This window comes from Petaurus breviceps, unplaced genomic scaffold (assembly GCF_028583685.1).
Source record: "Petaurus breviceps papuanus isolate PSGF00001 unplaced genomic scaffold, PetGlider_PUasm1.0 184, whole genome shotgun sequence".
In the NCBI taxonomy this organism is placed as follows: domain Eukaryota; kingdom Metazoa; phylum Chordata; class Mammalia; order Diprotodontia; family Petauridae; genus Petaurus; species Petaurus breviceps.
The window spans coordinates 1,940,191-1,955,021 of NW_027185793.1; the positions used below are offsets into that span (position 1 = coordinate 1,940,191).

Genomic DNA, 14,831 nt, shown 5'->3' on the forward strand with positions numbered 1-14,831 from the left:
CTTTTCCAGTGGATCTCTATGCCCCAGTGCCTGTATATCTTATTTCCCAATTACATGTAAAATAGTATTAATAATAGTATATATATTTGAATATTTGATTTTAAAACTTTGAATTCCAGATTCATTCCCTTCCTCCCTTGTCTCCCACCCTTGCTGGGAAGATAAGCAGTTCAGTATAGGTTGTACATGTGTGGCTAATTCAAAACAATAACATAGTAGATATATTGTAAAAGACTGACTATTTCTCTCCCTCCTATGCCACCTCACACTTGTTCTATTGTCTACTTTGATCCTGTCCCTTTTCAAAAGTGGGTGCTTCTAATTTCCCTTCCCCCCAGCTTGCCCTCCCTTCCATCTTCTCCCCTCTCATCTCCTTCTCCCCCTACTCTCCTGGAGGATTAGATACCCTATGTAGTATGTATTTCATTCCCTCCTCAAGCCAAATTCAATGGGTATAAGATTCTCATCCCTTTTGCCTTCCTATTCTTCCCCTCCATTGTGACCATTTTCCCTTGCCTCTTCTATATGAGATAGTTTACCCCATTCTGTCTCCCCCATCTCCTCTTATTATATTCCTCTCTCACCTCTTAATTTCACCTTTTAAATATCATTCCTTCCTGTTAAATTGGTCCTGTGCCCTCTATGTATACCTGTAAACATACATACACACATTCACATATGTATTCATATGCCCATATACCCTCATATATAGACATATAAATATTTCTATTCCCTTCAGCTACCAAGAAAAGTTTCATCAGTTACAATTACTGTTTTTCCATGTAGGAATGTTAATAGTTCAACTTGGATAAGTTCCTGTAATGGGAATGTAAATTTTTAAGATCGTCCCTGCCCCTAGGCTAAAGTGTACCTGGAGCTTGGGGTGGGAGGCTTGTTTTTGAGTAGATACTTCTTGATTGGCCAGTGGGTCAATAAGGTTGTTACATTCTCTGAGCCAGGAGAAGGCTATATAAGCCCTGATGTGAGGCTTTGTTTTGGGGCTCACTTTGAGAAGTGTTCTGTGATTTGATATGGATTCTGGGAAGCCGTTGTCCAGAGCTCCCCGGCTTTGAAAAAGCCAGATGTTGAAACCCAGATGTTGATTGGGTACGGATGTAATGGTTGGACAGTTTGGAAATCTGTCTACTTGATCTGTTTCTCTGACTTGATAATTCTGTGTATTCTGAAGTTCGGGGTGCTGACCTTTTTCCCCTGAACTAGGTAAATGATACATGTTTGACTGATTAAAGTAAGCTTGTTAACCCATTTTGAGTTGCTTTCCTTTAACAAAGCAGATCCAAGAACCTGTATTGGCAGCAAAACCTGAGGACGCTTGGGGTGCTTGCTGCTACAGTTCCTTCTGATTTCTTTTCTCTGTTTACCTTCTCATGCTTCTCTTGCTTCTTCTATTTGAATGTACAATTTTCTATTCAATTCTGTTTTTTTCATCAGGAATGTTTGAAAGTGGGGCGGCCAGGTAGCACAACAAGTAAGAGCACCAGCCCCAGTGTCGGGATGACCTGGGGAATTGAATCCGGGCTCAGACACTTAGCACCCACCCAGAAACACCTGGCCGTGTAACCTTGAGCAAGTTACTTAACCCCAATTGCTTAAAAAAAAAAGAATGCGTGAAAGTCCTCTATTCTACTGAATGACCGTATTTTCCCCTGAAACACGATACTCAGTTTTGCTGCGTAGGTGACTCTTGGTTTTAATCCCAGCTCCTTTGACCTCCAGAATATCATATTCCAAGTCCTTCGATCCCTCAGTGTAGAAGCTGCCAGATCCTGGGTTATCCTGATTGTGTTTCCACAATATTCAAATTGTTTCTTCCTGGCTGCTTGTAATATTCTCTCCTTGATCTGGAAATCCCGGAACCTGGCTATAATATTCCTAGGAGTTTTCTTTTTGGGATCTTTTTCAGGAGGTGATCAGTGGATTTTTCATCCTCTATTTTGCCCTCTGGTACTAAAACATCAGGGCAGTTTTCTTTGAGAACTTCCTGGAGGATGATTTCTAGGTTCTTTCTTTGATCATGGCTTTCAGGTAGTCCAATAATTTTTAAATTATCTCTCCTGGATCTCTTTTCCAGGTCAGTGGTTTTTCCCATGAGATATTTCACATTGCCTTCTATTCTTTTATTTGTTTGGATCTGTTTAACAGCATCTTGATTTCTCATAAAGTCATTAGCTTCCATTTGTTCCAATCTAATTCTGAAGCAATGATTCTCCTCATTGAGCTTTTGAAATTCATTTTCCATCTGGCAAATTCGGCTTTTTAAGGCATTCTTCTCCTCATTGCCTTTTTGAGCCTCTTGTGCCATTTGGGTTAGTCTATTTTTTAAGGTAGTGTTTTCCTCAGTCAGGCTGTTGACTCTCATTTCGTAATTTTCTTGCATTGTTCTCATTTCTCTTCCCAATTTTTCTTCCACTTCTCTTATCTGCTTCTTAAGGTCCTCTATGGCCTGTAACCAGCTTGTATTTTCCTTTGAAGCTTTTGGTGCAGGAGTTCTGACTTCACTGTTTTCCTCCTGTTCCATGCTTTGCACCTTTTTGTCCCCAAAATAGGAGTCTAATGTTGGAATCTTCTGTCTCCTTTGTTTCCTTTGCCTAGTCATGTCGCCCCTCAGTCACTTGATCCCTGGGCTTTTTGCCATAGTAGGCCTCTGCCACCAGACAGGGGAGCTTTTGTCCCAAACGCTGGGGTTTTCTCAGCTGCAGGAGGTATTAGATGGGTGCCCTCTCTGAGATCTCCACATCCTCTGGCAAGCTGGACACAGACCCCAGGACCTCCACCTTACACTGCCATCCAGATCCAAGCAGGTTAAAGCAAGAGTGATTACCCCTCAGACTGGTACTTGTTCCCCCTACACTCTGTAGGCCAAGAGCTGAACCTGCCACTTGGTGCTGGCTGGCTGTGCTGGAGTCTCAGCGTCTTCTCACCCCGGCGGCAAAATCCACGCACTCCCACTTACTGGGTCTCAAAGTCCAGACTGCACTGACCTCTCACTTTTTCCTTAGCATCTATGTGTTGATAAATCTGGAAATGGCCACACCTGCTGTTGATCTGGGGTCCCTCTGGCAGGCAGCGTGGGGCTAGGCTCGGCTACCAGACCACTGCGCTGGCTGATTCCTGCCAGCCTGCTGGGCTGTCCTCAGTGGGAGGTTAGCTTCTCTGTGTCATTTTGTGTGTTCTGCAGCTCCAAAGTTTGTTTAGAGTCCCCTTTTCCTTTGGGGAAGGTGGAAGCTGGAACCCAGCTCTGCCTCCACAATTCAGTCTTAAAACTTGCCTTTCATTAAGCAACCTTCTGCTAACAGGACAAAAGGTGTATATCCACATAGTGTACCAAATTACTAGGTGATTTGTTTTTTGTATAACCTGTTCCCTCCCAGTCACTGGTAGCTTTCAACACTATTATGCATATAAATTAATATTCCCCAAAGCTTCATTGACCGTGCTCCACAATCACTGCACTGAATGTGCCTTTACCATGAATTTTACATGAGTCAGTTTTATTTTATTCTATTTGTAGTGTTCAGTTACTATTCTGCAAATTTTAGAAGAAGTACAAAAGCCTAATCCAGTCATCCAGTTGCCCTCCCGTCATGGGGTATGCTGTATATTCTTAGAGTGTTCATTCTCTTGTTCAACTCTAATTTTTAAGAAGTGTTTCCTAATATTAACCTGAGATCTCTTTCACAGTAGCTCTTTCCTGTGGCTCATGGTTCTGTCCTCAGGGATCAAGCAGAAATTGTGTAATCTTTCGTTTGTCAGCCTTGTAAAGAACCGAAGATAACTCAGGTTTCTCCAAGTCTTCTCTTTACTAAATTAAAACTCCCTAGGTCCTCAACCATTTCTGATATGATGTGGCCTTCAGTCCCATGATCCTCTGTTTGTCCTTTTCTTGGTATGCTCTGGTCTATTAATGTTTTTTCTAAAATGTGCTTCCCAGAACAATTATAATAATAGCTGATATTTACATTATATACATGAACATTCTTGATCATATAAAAGTTAATATGTATATATATATATATATATGTGTGTATGTACATACACACACACAGTGCTTTATGGTTTAGAACATGTTATTAGAACTGAACAAAAGATTCCTGATGTAGTCTGACTGTGATGGAATATAGTAGGGTTATCATGTCCCTTATTTTAGATACTGTGTGTATATTAATGTAATTTAATAGTGTGCTAATTTTTTTGATTGCTGTATCACACTATTGGTTCATCGAACTTGTAATCTATACTAAAACTCTCAGATACCTTCACATTAATTATTATCTAGCAACAGTTTCCCTATCCTATGTTTGTGTAGTTTATTCTTTGAACTCAAATGTAAAACTTTCTATTTATCATGATTACATTTTATTAGCTTTTGTTTTTGGTTCCAGATGGATTATCTTTTTAGATTCTGACTTTGTCATTCTAGGCTTTAGGTAATTTTCCTTGTCTTCATATTATTTGTAGTTTTGATAAATATGCCATTTTTTCCCTTATCCAAGTCATTAATAAAGGATAAATAACAGAGTCATGGAGAGTTTACTGGGACATTCCACTAGGTATCTTCTACCAAGTTGATGATTTGTTAATAACTTTCCTTTATATGTGCTTATTCTACCTATTTCTAAATCATTACTTGTATTTTACTCTAACCTCATATCTCCATCTTATCCACAGGGATAACATGGATGACTTTGTTGAATGTTTTTCTGAAATTTAAGTATGCTGTGTTTATGGAATTATGTCTACCAGTCTCATAACCTTATGTGGAAGGAAAAATTTCTGCTGGTTATTATGTATTAGACTGCTGGAAACAATTTTATTTTTAACATTAATCTGTTATTAAAGTATTTCTAACTTGGAGAGAGAGAGAGAGAGATCCAATTTTACATAGTTCACCCACTCCCTATGATATGTCTTTCTGTCCCAGGAGGATTTGAGGCAACATTCTTGAACAAAGGAAAAATCATAAGATGGCAAAATACAGCTTTAGTTTATTGTTCCAAAATTTCACCACTCATTTCGTTCCTGAACTGTTCCCCTCTGTAACTGAAAAGGGAATATTCCCGTTGACCAACATACTAACCCTGAATGCAGAAGATGGGGTAATGATCTTAACAAGAATTAAGTTTTTTTAATTTTATCACCCTTCACCCTTTTTACTAAGAAATGCCTTAGCTTTCATTTTCCTAAAAGGACAACTCTGGAAATGGTTTTAGACTAGAGAAAATATTTTGTAATTAATAGTTCACTTAAAAAGGAGGTTTCTGACATGCTTCTACACCTGTTAAAAAAATGAACTGAGTTTGGTATGAAGTATTATTTTTAAACAGTGTTTTATTCATTCCTTTTCTGTCTATACAGTTAGCTTATAAAGTGACCACATCTTACTGTGTGGTCTTCCTCCCTCTCTTCCCCCATTTCCCCTGCGTCTGACTGAGTGCAGGTATTTATATTTCATCATCTGTTTTCTAGGACCAAGATTGGTTATTACAAATGTTCCATGTTCTGTTTTCTTTTAGTGTTCTTTTCATTTATATTATCTCTAGTAATTATTTATATTGCTCTTTTGGTTCAGTTTTTTTGTACTACTTTAATTTGTGCAGATATTCCCATGTTTTGCTGAATTCCTCTTATGCAGTGCAGACTAGGCAGTGGCTGTCAGGAGTTACAAGATCTCTGGAAACTATTGTCATAGAACTAGATTTTCTAAGTAGATTCATTTTGATAAGTAGTATAATTTGTGTCTACATTGAATTTCCCTCTTGTGGAGGTATTTGTATTTGGCTGTCCTTGATGCTAAACCAGCTGCAGTCCTAAAATAATACTGCCAGGACAGCTCTGCCCAGATTATAACAATCCAGTATTCTGCTAGAAGCCCAGAAAAACAAAGAAACTCCTGAGAGATGAAGATTTTAGGGTTAGTAATGTCATACTCAAATGAAACTTTAACCCATGTCACTGCCCCTGTGTAAGTTCTTAAATGCTTAAACATTAAAATATATTCCTCAATTAAAAAAAAAAATTGAAGACATGCTGGCGCTTAGGAATAACCATTTCCCTTTCACAATGCTTCCAAACCATGCCTTTAAAATACTTTGTACGGTTTTTCCAGGAATTGAATTTTTTGAAAATTACTTTTGAGAAAATTAGTTTGAAGACTTTTTTTTGAAAACTTAGAAAGCACGTTTTCTCCAGTTTTGTTATTTCTTCTGTCTCCATTTTTAAAAAGATCATTGACAGTTGTTCTACCATTTTTTACAGTACCCTGAGGTAGTTCATTACAGACTAATGCCTTGAGGGCTGCTAGGTTTACTCTTCACTTTACCTTACTTATCTTGGTTTTCATATCTTTTTTTTTTTTGCTATAATTTATTTTATCTTTTTCTATCTGGCATGGTATAGACAATTATTAGTATATTATTAGCATAACATAATATTTTATTAATATATTAACATATTAATATAATATAATAGTAAATTAGTATAATATTAGTATAGACAATTAAAGTAAAATAAAAATTAAATAACTTTGTCATAGTCCTTTTTAGCCAGGTCATTGATTTCTTCTCTTCACTGATTTTTTTTTTGCCTCTACACAATTTAAACAATCCCTTTTTTGCTGTTTTTACTATTCATTGTCAAACTCCATTTTGCACTTTAGAGTTCCCAACACTGTTCTCATAATACTGTTTCTCTCTTTTGTCTTTATCCTCCCTTACTTGCCTTTGATTTTTGTAATTGTTTTTTTAATCTTGCTTTTATTTCTATGATTTTTTTTGTACCAAAGCCTCATTTATTTACAAATATAGCCCTTCATTTTTTCTTACATAGTAAGTTTTCCCTTGTAGTAACAATAAAAAGATGGATGTCAGCAAAATCAACCAGTACACAAAATGTGTCTGATAGTATATCCATTATCCCTTGCCCTTAGTTCCCTCTCCTGTAGTGAGGAGAGGGAGGTGTGTTTTCTCTCTCCTTTGGAGGCAGGCTTGATCATTATAATTACATAGTATTCAAGGTCTTTTTTTTTGTTTGTGTTATTTTAGCCATTGTGTATGTAGTTTTTATATTTCCACTTCATTCTATTTCAATTCTTATTAGAAACGTATTTTAAAAACTTAAATTGGTTGATGAGTTCCTTTTATGTTTAAATTAGTCTTCTTAAGCAGGTTCTTCTTCCTGAGTTCATTAGAGTTTTATCTTCAAGATTTCTTTCTGGAGCTCCTTATCCCTCGTGGGCAAAGAAATGTTAGAATACCATTTTTTTTTTTATCCTTCTTTTTCTCTCTATCCCTTCTCTAAACTTTTTGAAAACTGCTCTCCCAATATCTGTGTGCCCATGTCAAATTATGCCCTCTGCCCTTTCCTTTTCTAGCTTGAGGATGAAGCATCTACTCCTTCCCAAGGTTCCCAGCAGTTCTAATTTAGGCAATAATTTCTCTCTCTCTCTCTCTCTCTCTCTCTCTCTCTCTCTCTCTCTCTCTCTCTCTCATTAGTTGCTTTGTCTTTGGCACATGCCCAGATAATTAAAGATTTCCATTATTTTTATATTATGCCTTCATGTTCCACTTGTAATATGTTTCCCAAATTCCTCCTTAGGCAGTCTTCCATAAACTCTGATGACAACATTTGTTTATATTTCTGCCTCCATTGATCTTTATTCAGATGCTGTGCACTAAGCTTTACCATTTTGCTTCTTGTATTTCTCTGTATCAGTAATTCTTTGAATGTTTTCTAGCCACTCTTTTTTTTTTTCTTTTTGGAGGGGGAAAGGCAGGGTAATTGGGGTTAAGTGACTTTCCCAAGGTCACACAGCTAGTAAGTGTTACGTGTTTCAGGTTGGATTTTAACTCAGGTCCTCCTGACTCCAGGGCCAGTGCTCCGTTTACTGTGCCACCTAGCCTCCCCAACCCACTCCTTTTTAGCCTAAACTGTGTCTTTTGAATAAAGGCTACCTTTCTAGAAGTATATTTTAGTTGTGTATCTTGTCCTACCAAAACTATGTTAATGTCTTTTAGGTCACATTTGTCTCTGCCTTAGGATCTGAAGTTCATCTTTGTTGTGCATATTTGACCATGGGTTTTATTGCTATCCCCTCTTCCCTGCCCCTACCTCCCCCTCCCCAACTGCCATTTTAAAAAATTTTATTTCTTGTGAATTTCCAATGCTATTCTTTTCACATTGTAGTTACTCACTATGGTATTTGTTGTCACTTTGTTGTGCCTTTTAATTTTTTCTGTTATAAAGTTTATCCTTCTCTGGCCATATTCTAGTCATGGTTCCCTTCCCAACAAATAGAAGTTGAAATTGCCTCTTTAGGTTTTCTAGTTTGCTGTGTTTAACTCCCAAACTTGTTGCATATATGTATAGACATCTTAGGCCATGGGTGTTGTGGTTATTTCTGTGTTAAAGGTACCTTTAGTTTCACAACAAACCGGATTAGTAATAATAAAATCTAATGATAATTGACCCTAAGTATTCTATTTATTACATACCTGTTGTTTTTATAGGATTTTAAACTGGAGGAAAGGCTAAAACCAGTGTAAAACCAAGTTATTCTTTTGATTAGAATGTTTCACATTCACAAGTTGAATATCTCACAGAACTATTATCTTTAGCTAGTGGAACATCTGTCTTAACATTCTGTATTTTGATGTTAATTCAAAAGGTAATTCTTTTGAAACTGTGATATCACTAGATACATTAAGCTCGTACTTTTATAATGGGTTAGTACCAAAAACATGTAAGAAATTGCAAAATTATGGCAAAATTTTTTTTTGCATATTCTAATTTCTTATACTAGCATTCTATGCATATGTAGAACACAAAATCAAGCCACCAGCGTCGGACTTAATTTCATTTTAAACAGTGTATACTATTGAGAAGTGACGTCCTTGACAAAAGGGCACATATCTATTCTTCTCATCTCTTTTCACTGTTTTAATAATCTTCATAGGAGAAAGAAAGACAAAGAGTACAGCTTTAAATGCTTGGTTTTTTTTAAGTACTTTTTAAAAGAGGGTTTGTTAACCTAGTTAAGGAGGAAACGACAAAATTAATGTTTGAATTCCTTTGCTAGAAAATATATTTCAGTTTGGCTTGGCCTATATATGTTTTCTGTTTTTAAATGAAGCTCACTGGAATTTAATAAACCTGTTGTCTATTTTGTGCACATCTCTTTTCTTTGCTAGTAGCAGACTAGCTGGATTTTCATAGAATCTAAGAGTTCTTCAGGACCTTTCATATTACATATTTTAATCCAGACCTAGAGCAGAAATCCTTTCTGTAATATTGATGACAGTTAGTCATCCTACCCCGATGGATGATTTCTAGGGATGGGGAACCCATTACCTTTGGAGACAGCTCATTCCATTTTGGACACTTCCAACTGTTAGAAAAGTCTTCCTTATAATGAGGTGAAATCTGTCTCCAGGGTCATGGCCACTTGATCATCTCCTGCCCTCTGGCACCCAATTTAAGTCTTAGCCTTTTTCAACACAACAGCCCTTCAAATAGAGACACTTTGTACGAGGGAAAAGAACACTGGATTTGTAGTCAGAGGTTCTTTGTCTCATAGATTTAGAATCAGATGGAGCCTTAGAGATCATGTAATCTGAACACTTCATTTTACAGATGAGAAATTGAGGTCCAGAGAGGTTAAGGAATTTCCCCATGGTCAGTTTTATGCCTGAGTTAACTTTGACTTCAGGAGGAAGTTTCCTTGATGGGAGCTATTTCACCTCATAGACCTAGAGGTAGAAGGAACTTCAGAGGTTCTTTAAAATAGTTTAACTCCCTTCATTTTTTTAAAGCTCATAATGAAATTGAGGCATGTGGATATGTGGATTTTCTTTTTTTTCCCTTAATGTTTTATTTTTCCTCAATCACATGTAAAAACAATTTTTAAAATTAAAAAAAAATTTTGAGTTATATGTTCTTTCCTGTCCTCCCTTTCTTCCTCTCCACCCCTGACCCCCCAAACCTTAGTAAGAAAGCGTGTAATTTGGTATAGGTTATACACAATATACCGTGTTTCCCCGATAATAAGACACTGTCTTATTAATTTTTTTGGAAAGAATAACACCAGAGGGCTTATTTTCAGGGGAGGGCTTATGTTGTCCTGCCTCAGCTCTCCTCCACGGCACTGCTCTCAAAGGTGCCAGCAAGCAAATCACTGGGGAAGAACAGGATGACGTGCTCACTGCTGCAGCTCTGATTGGATGCAGCTCGGAGTGCGGCGTGCGTTTCACCTGGGGGGGGGACGGTGCATACAGAGGGTACCGTAATGTAGCGTGTAGCGCAGGGGATCACCTTCACTCCAATAGCAATCTCAATAGGGCTTATTTTCGGGGGAGGGCTTATTTTAGAGGAATCTCACACAGTAAGGGGAGGGCTTATTTTCGGGATAGGTCTTATTATCGGGGAAACACAGTATATAGCCACACATATACATGGAGGTTTAAAGACTTGCCCAAGCTTCACACAGATAACAATTTTGGGAGGTTGATTTTAAACCCAGAACTTCTGATTCCAGATCCAGCATATTTTTCTTTGTACCATGCTGACTCGCAGGATCTCTGGGTTTGCATCCTGGCTCTGCTTATAACCTTAGGACCGTCATTTAACTGCTCTGGACCTCAGTCTCCTCACCTTTAAAACTGGGCTTCCTGTTTGTTCCAGATGGTCTCTGAGGTCCTTTCTAGTTCTCAATATATGGTCTTATGAAATATTCAAAGATTGCTATTATGTCCACATTAGGTATTCTCAGATCTCTCCAGTTACTTCAGTTGATCCTTATGGCATGGTTTGGGGGAGTGCAGGGTGAGGATGGACCATCTTTAGGGAGTAGAGTTCACCTGAAAGAAATTTTTTTTTTTAAATTGAAGGCTGTTGTGTATTAAATGGCTCTATCTTAGTAATCATGATGACAATATGCAGGCAGTAAGTATCGATTACCCTTGTCAAATATCAAGATAGTTATGGTATTTTGAATATATATATATATATGTTCACATGCAAAAGGATTGATGTAATAATGGCAAAGGCTATATTTATATAGTGCCTTACGTTTGGTAAAGTATTATGCAAATATAATCTCATTTTATTTGCCCAGCAACCTAGGGAGGTAGGTGTGCTATTATCAATTATTATCCCCATTTGACAGATGAAGAAAACCAAGTCAGGTGTTAAATGACTTGCTGAAGTTCACATGTTAGTAAGTGTCTGAGTCTGGATTTGAACTCATGTTGGGATGTAGCACTCTATCCACTGCTCCAAGATTCTCCTTCTAAAATGTTTGTATATGTGTGTGATATTGTAGTCATTTTATAAAGGCCTTCATGCCATCTGTAATGTTCAGCGTGCTGGGAATATCACGTATATTTGCAGTGTACATGATATAACATTAATGATTTTTTTTAATTGAAAAGATTCTTTTCTTCCTTTTTTCTTAGGGATTTCCTGTTGAACAAGCCATAATTGTAATAGGTTTACTTATCCTACAGACACCGACAAGTCAGCAGAAGCCCATCTTAAATCTAGGTAAGAATTCCCCTCCTCAGGCAACTGTGAATATAGCACGAATTTTAGCAAAAGTATTGCACCGTCTTTTTCTGTTTCATCAAAGAATGGAAATTTTTGGTTTTTATAGCTTCTTCATTCTCTTCAAGTAGAACTTGTTCTTGGGTAGTATAGTGGATTGAGAGCTGACCTCACTGAACTGAGATAGCCCTCAGTTACATTCCTGTCCCTGGCACTGAATCTACTGTTTCTGCCTGTGGCTAAATCTCTCAGCCTCTCACTTCTCTCAGCAACTCTCTAAGAATGTAAATTGAAGAGAAGGTATCTACTCATATCAGTAGAAATTTTCTTACCTTGGAGTTCCCTACAATGAAATGAAAGACCCAGTCCCTATTCCCTTCCTACCTTGGCATGCCATGGTAAAATCTTGATAATAATAGTTCACGTTTTTCTTGTCACTGTTGTTCAGTCATTTTCCCATCACATCAGAGTCTTTGTGACCCCACTTGAGTTTTCTTTGGCAAAGATACACGAGTGTTTTGCCATTTCTTTTTCCAGTTCATTTTATAGATGAGGACCGAGGCATATAGGGTGAAGTGATTTGCCCAGGGTCACACAGGTAGCAAGTTTGTCTGAAGATAGATTTGAACTCAGGAAGATGACCCTAGGCCTGGCATTCTATTTACTACATCACCTAGCTGCCTTAGTTCGCATTTGTAAATTACCTGAAGGCTTACAAAATGCTTTCCTCATATTCTCCCTTTTTAGGTTGGTTGAAATAAATGGCAGCAGTTGTCAGCAAACACTTAACACCTGCTTTGAGCAAAAGGATCATATCAGATTTGAAGGGAGAAGCAAAAACAAAGCAGCCACTTGTAACCACAGGATACATGATGATCCTGGATGATGATCAAAGCAGGGATCGGTGGATTTTTGGGGCCTGAATGGTTGTAGATGGGATGAGGCATGGTTGGTGGTGAGGTTCTCTCCTTTTAGTCCTCAGCCAGATCAGTTCTGTTCCAGAGCCTACCCCAGTGATGAATAAATTACCTCCCCCAGGGTGAGATCTGTTCTAGGGGGGTGGTAAACTATGTATACAGAATTATAGCTTATGCTAAGTGGTGGTTACAATTTACAAAGCACTTTATAAGCATTTGAGCTTCATAAAGTCATAAAGACCTCTTGGATCAGATGAAGACATTCTTTTCTCCTTTAAAAAAATCAAGTAAGATTTCATGGAAGAGGTGCCATTTTTGTGGACTTTGGAGCATAAGAACCCTGTCCTTCCACTTTGTATTGGAAGTTAAATTCTAACAAAAATAGCATCAACATATCCCTGCAGACAGACAGTTATATTTGTCATTATATACCAGGTTAAGAAAGAATAATGAGCATCAGACTGATGAATGAATATTAAATGTTTGTGATCTAAGCTAAAAGCTTTGGCCTTTTCTTATGCTTTCATCTTGGCTGCAACTTTGCAAACAAGCACAAACCTTACTTGTGACTCTTCTTTTAATCTTAGCCTAAAATCAGAAATCATAGAATCATAGATTCAGGACTGGAAGGTATGTAGGGAGATAACTTGTATAGCTCCCTCATTTTACAGATGAAGAAAGTAAATCCCAGAATGGTCACACAGTTGCAAGTCCTGGATCTTATCTTGTCTTTAATCACTTAACAAGTATTTATTAAGTGTCTAATATATACCAGGCATAATGCTAGGGATACAAATACAAGGAACTAAATAATCTGTCCTCTCTCTTTGCAGTCTTCTGACTCTTAAATGCAGTGTGCCTTTGTAGCGCCAACACAATATTCACAGTGCCAATAGCAAATATGAATGTGCCAGCATAATTCTGAATCACAAAATATAACAGACTTTCCATATAGAAGATAGAAGCAAAAATTTATTCAGACACCAGAAAACCAAATCTCAACACCAGAAAGTCAAATCCATCATAGTAGCAAAGAAGTTAATATACCATAACACACAGGGAGCCATACCATTCTTTAGCCTTCCCACAAACAAGCCTAGCTGTCACAGCAGAGGACAAACAGTCACTCACAAGCCTAGATATCTCCCTGTTTACATTCTCTCTCTCCTGCCATTTAGCTGCTCTGACTTCCAGCTTCCTGTGGACTCTGCTCCACCCTTCAGCAAACTCCTCCCACCACAGGCTCCATCTGATTGCATTTGGCCTATTAGGGGACAGGGAAGATCTTCAAATTCCCTTATGTTTATTAAGGGACAGCAAAGATCTTAAAATTCCCATTACCAATTATAGCCTTTCCCTTCAAGCAGGTAGGAGCAGGGGCTTTGCCATGGTATTAATTTTTTTTTTTTAAGCAATTGGGGTTAAGTAACTTGCTCAAGGTTACATGGCCAGTTATTTCTGGGTGTGGTGCTCAGTATCTGAGCCCAGATTCAATCCCCAGGTCATCCCAACACTGGGGTCGGTGCTTTTATTCACTGAGACACCTGGCCACCCCTAAGCAATTGGGGTTAAATAACTTGCTCAAGGTTACATGGCCAGTTATTTCTGGGTGTGGTGCTAAGTATCTGAGCCCAGATTCAATCCCCAGGTCATCCCAACACTGGGGTCGGTGCTTTTATTCACTGAGACACCTGACCGCCCCTAAGCAATTGGGGTTAAGTAGCTTGCTCAAGGTTTCATGGCCAGGAGTTTCTGTGGGTGCTAAGTGTCTGAGCCCGGATTCGATCCCCAGGTCATCCTGACTCTGGGGCTGGTGCTCTTCCTCATTGTGCTACCTGGCCGCCCCCATGGTATTAATTTTAAGAAACCAGTTGCAATTCTCTTTGCATTTATTAAGCACTTATATACCAGACCCTATGCAGACAAATATGAAAAACGCCCTGTTGGAGAGGAGCTTATATTCTATTGGGATGAAACAAAGCAGGTACATATTAGGAGGTAGAAAATACGTACACAGTGTTTTAGATGAGTTTGTGGGGGGAGAACACTAATAATTGAGAGAGAGAGAAAATTCTTCACATGGGTAATGGACTTGAGATATTCCTTGAAAGGAGCTAGAGATTCCATCAGTTGGTGGTAAGGAAGGAGACCATTTCAGGCATGGGAAAACAAGCCATATAAGAAATGGAATGTCATAAATGGGAGGAGCAAATGGGCCAAATGGGCTAGAATGAAGACTATAGGAAGATTCTTAAGTATGTAAAGATAAGTTGCAATCAGATTGTGAAGTCTTTTTTTTTTAAATTAATTGGTTTGTTTCCTTTTAGTTTACAGGATTCAATTCCACAATTCCTTAAG

General features: G+C 38.1%; 1 protein-coding gene across 7 annotated transcripts in view; it reads left to right on the forward strand.

Annotated features, from left to right (window-relative positions):
• Positions 1 to 14,831, forward strand: part of FOCAD (focadhesin) — a 504,358-nt gene that overhangs the window by 227,708 nt on the left and 261,819 nt on the right. For all 7 annotated transcript variants that reach the window (XM_069088078.1, XM_069088080.1, XM_069088077.1 and 4 more), the window contains one exon: positions 11,469 to 11,556. In XM_069088078.1, the coding sequence (XP_068944179.1) occupies positions 11,469 to 11,556 (88 nt within the window). The remainder of the gene's footprint in view (positions 1 to 11,468; positions 11,557 to 14,831) is intronic.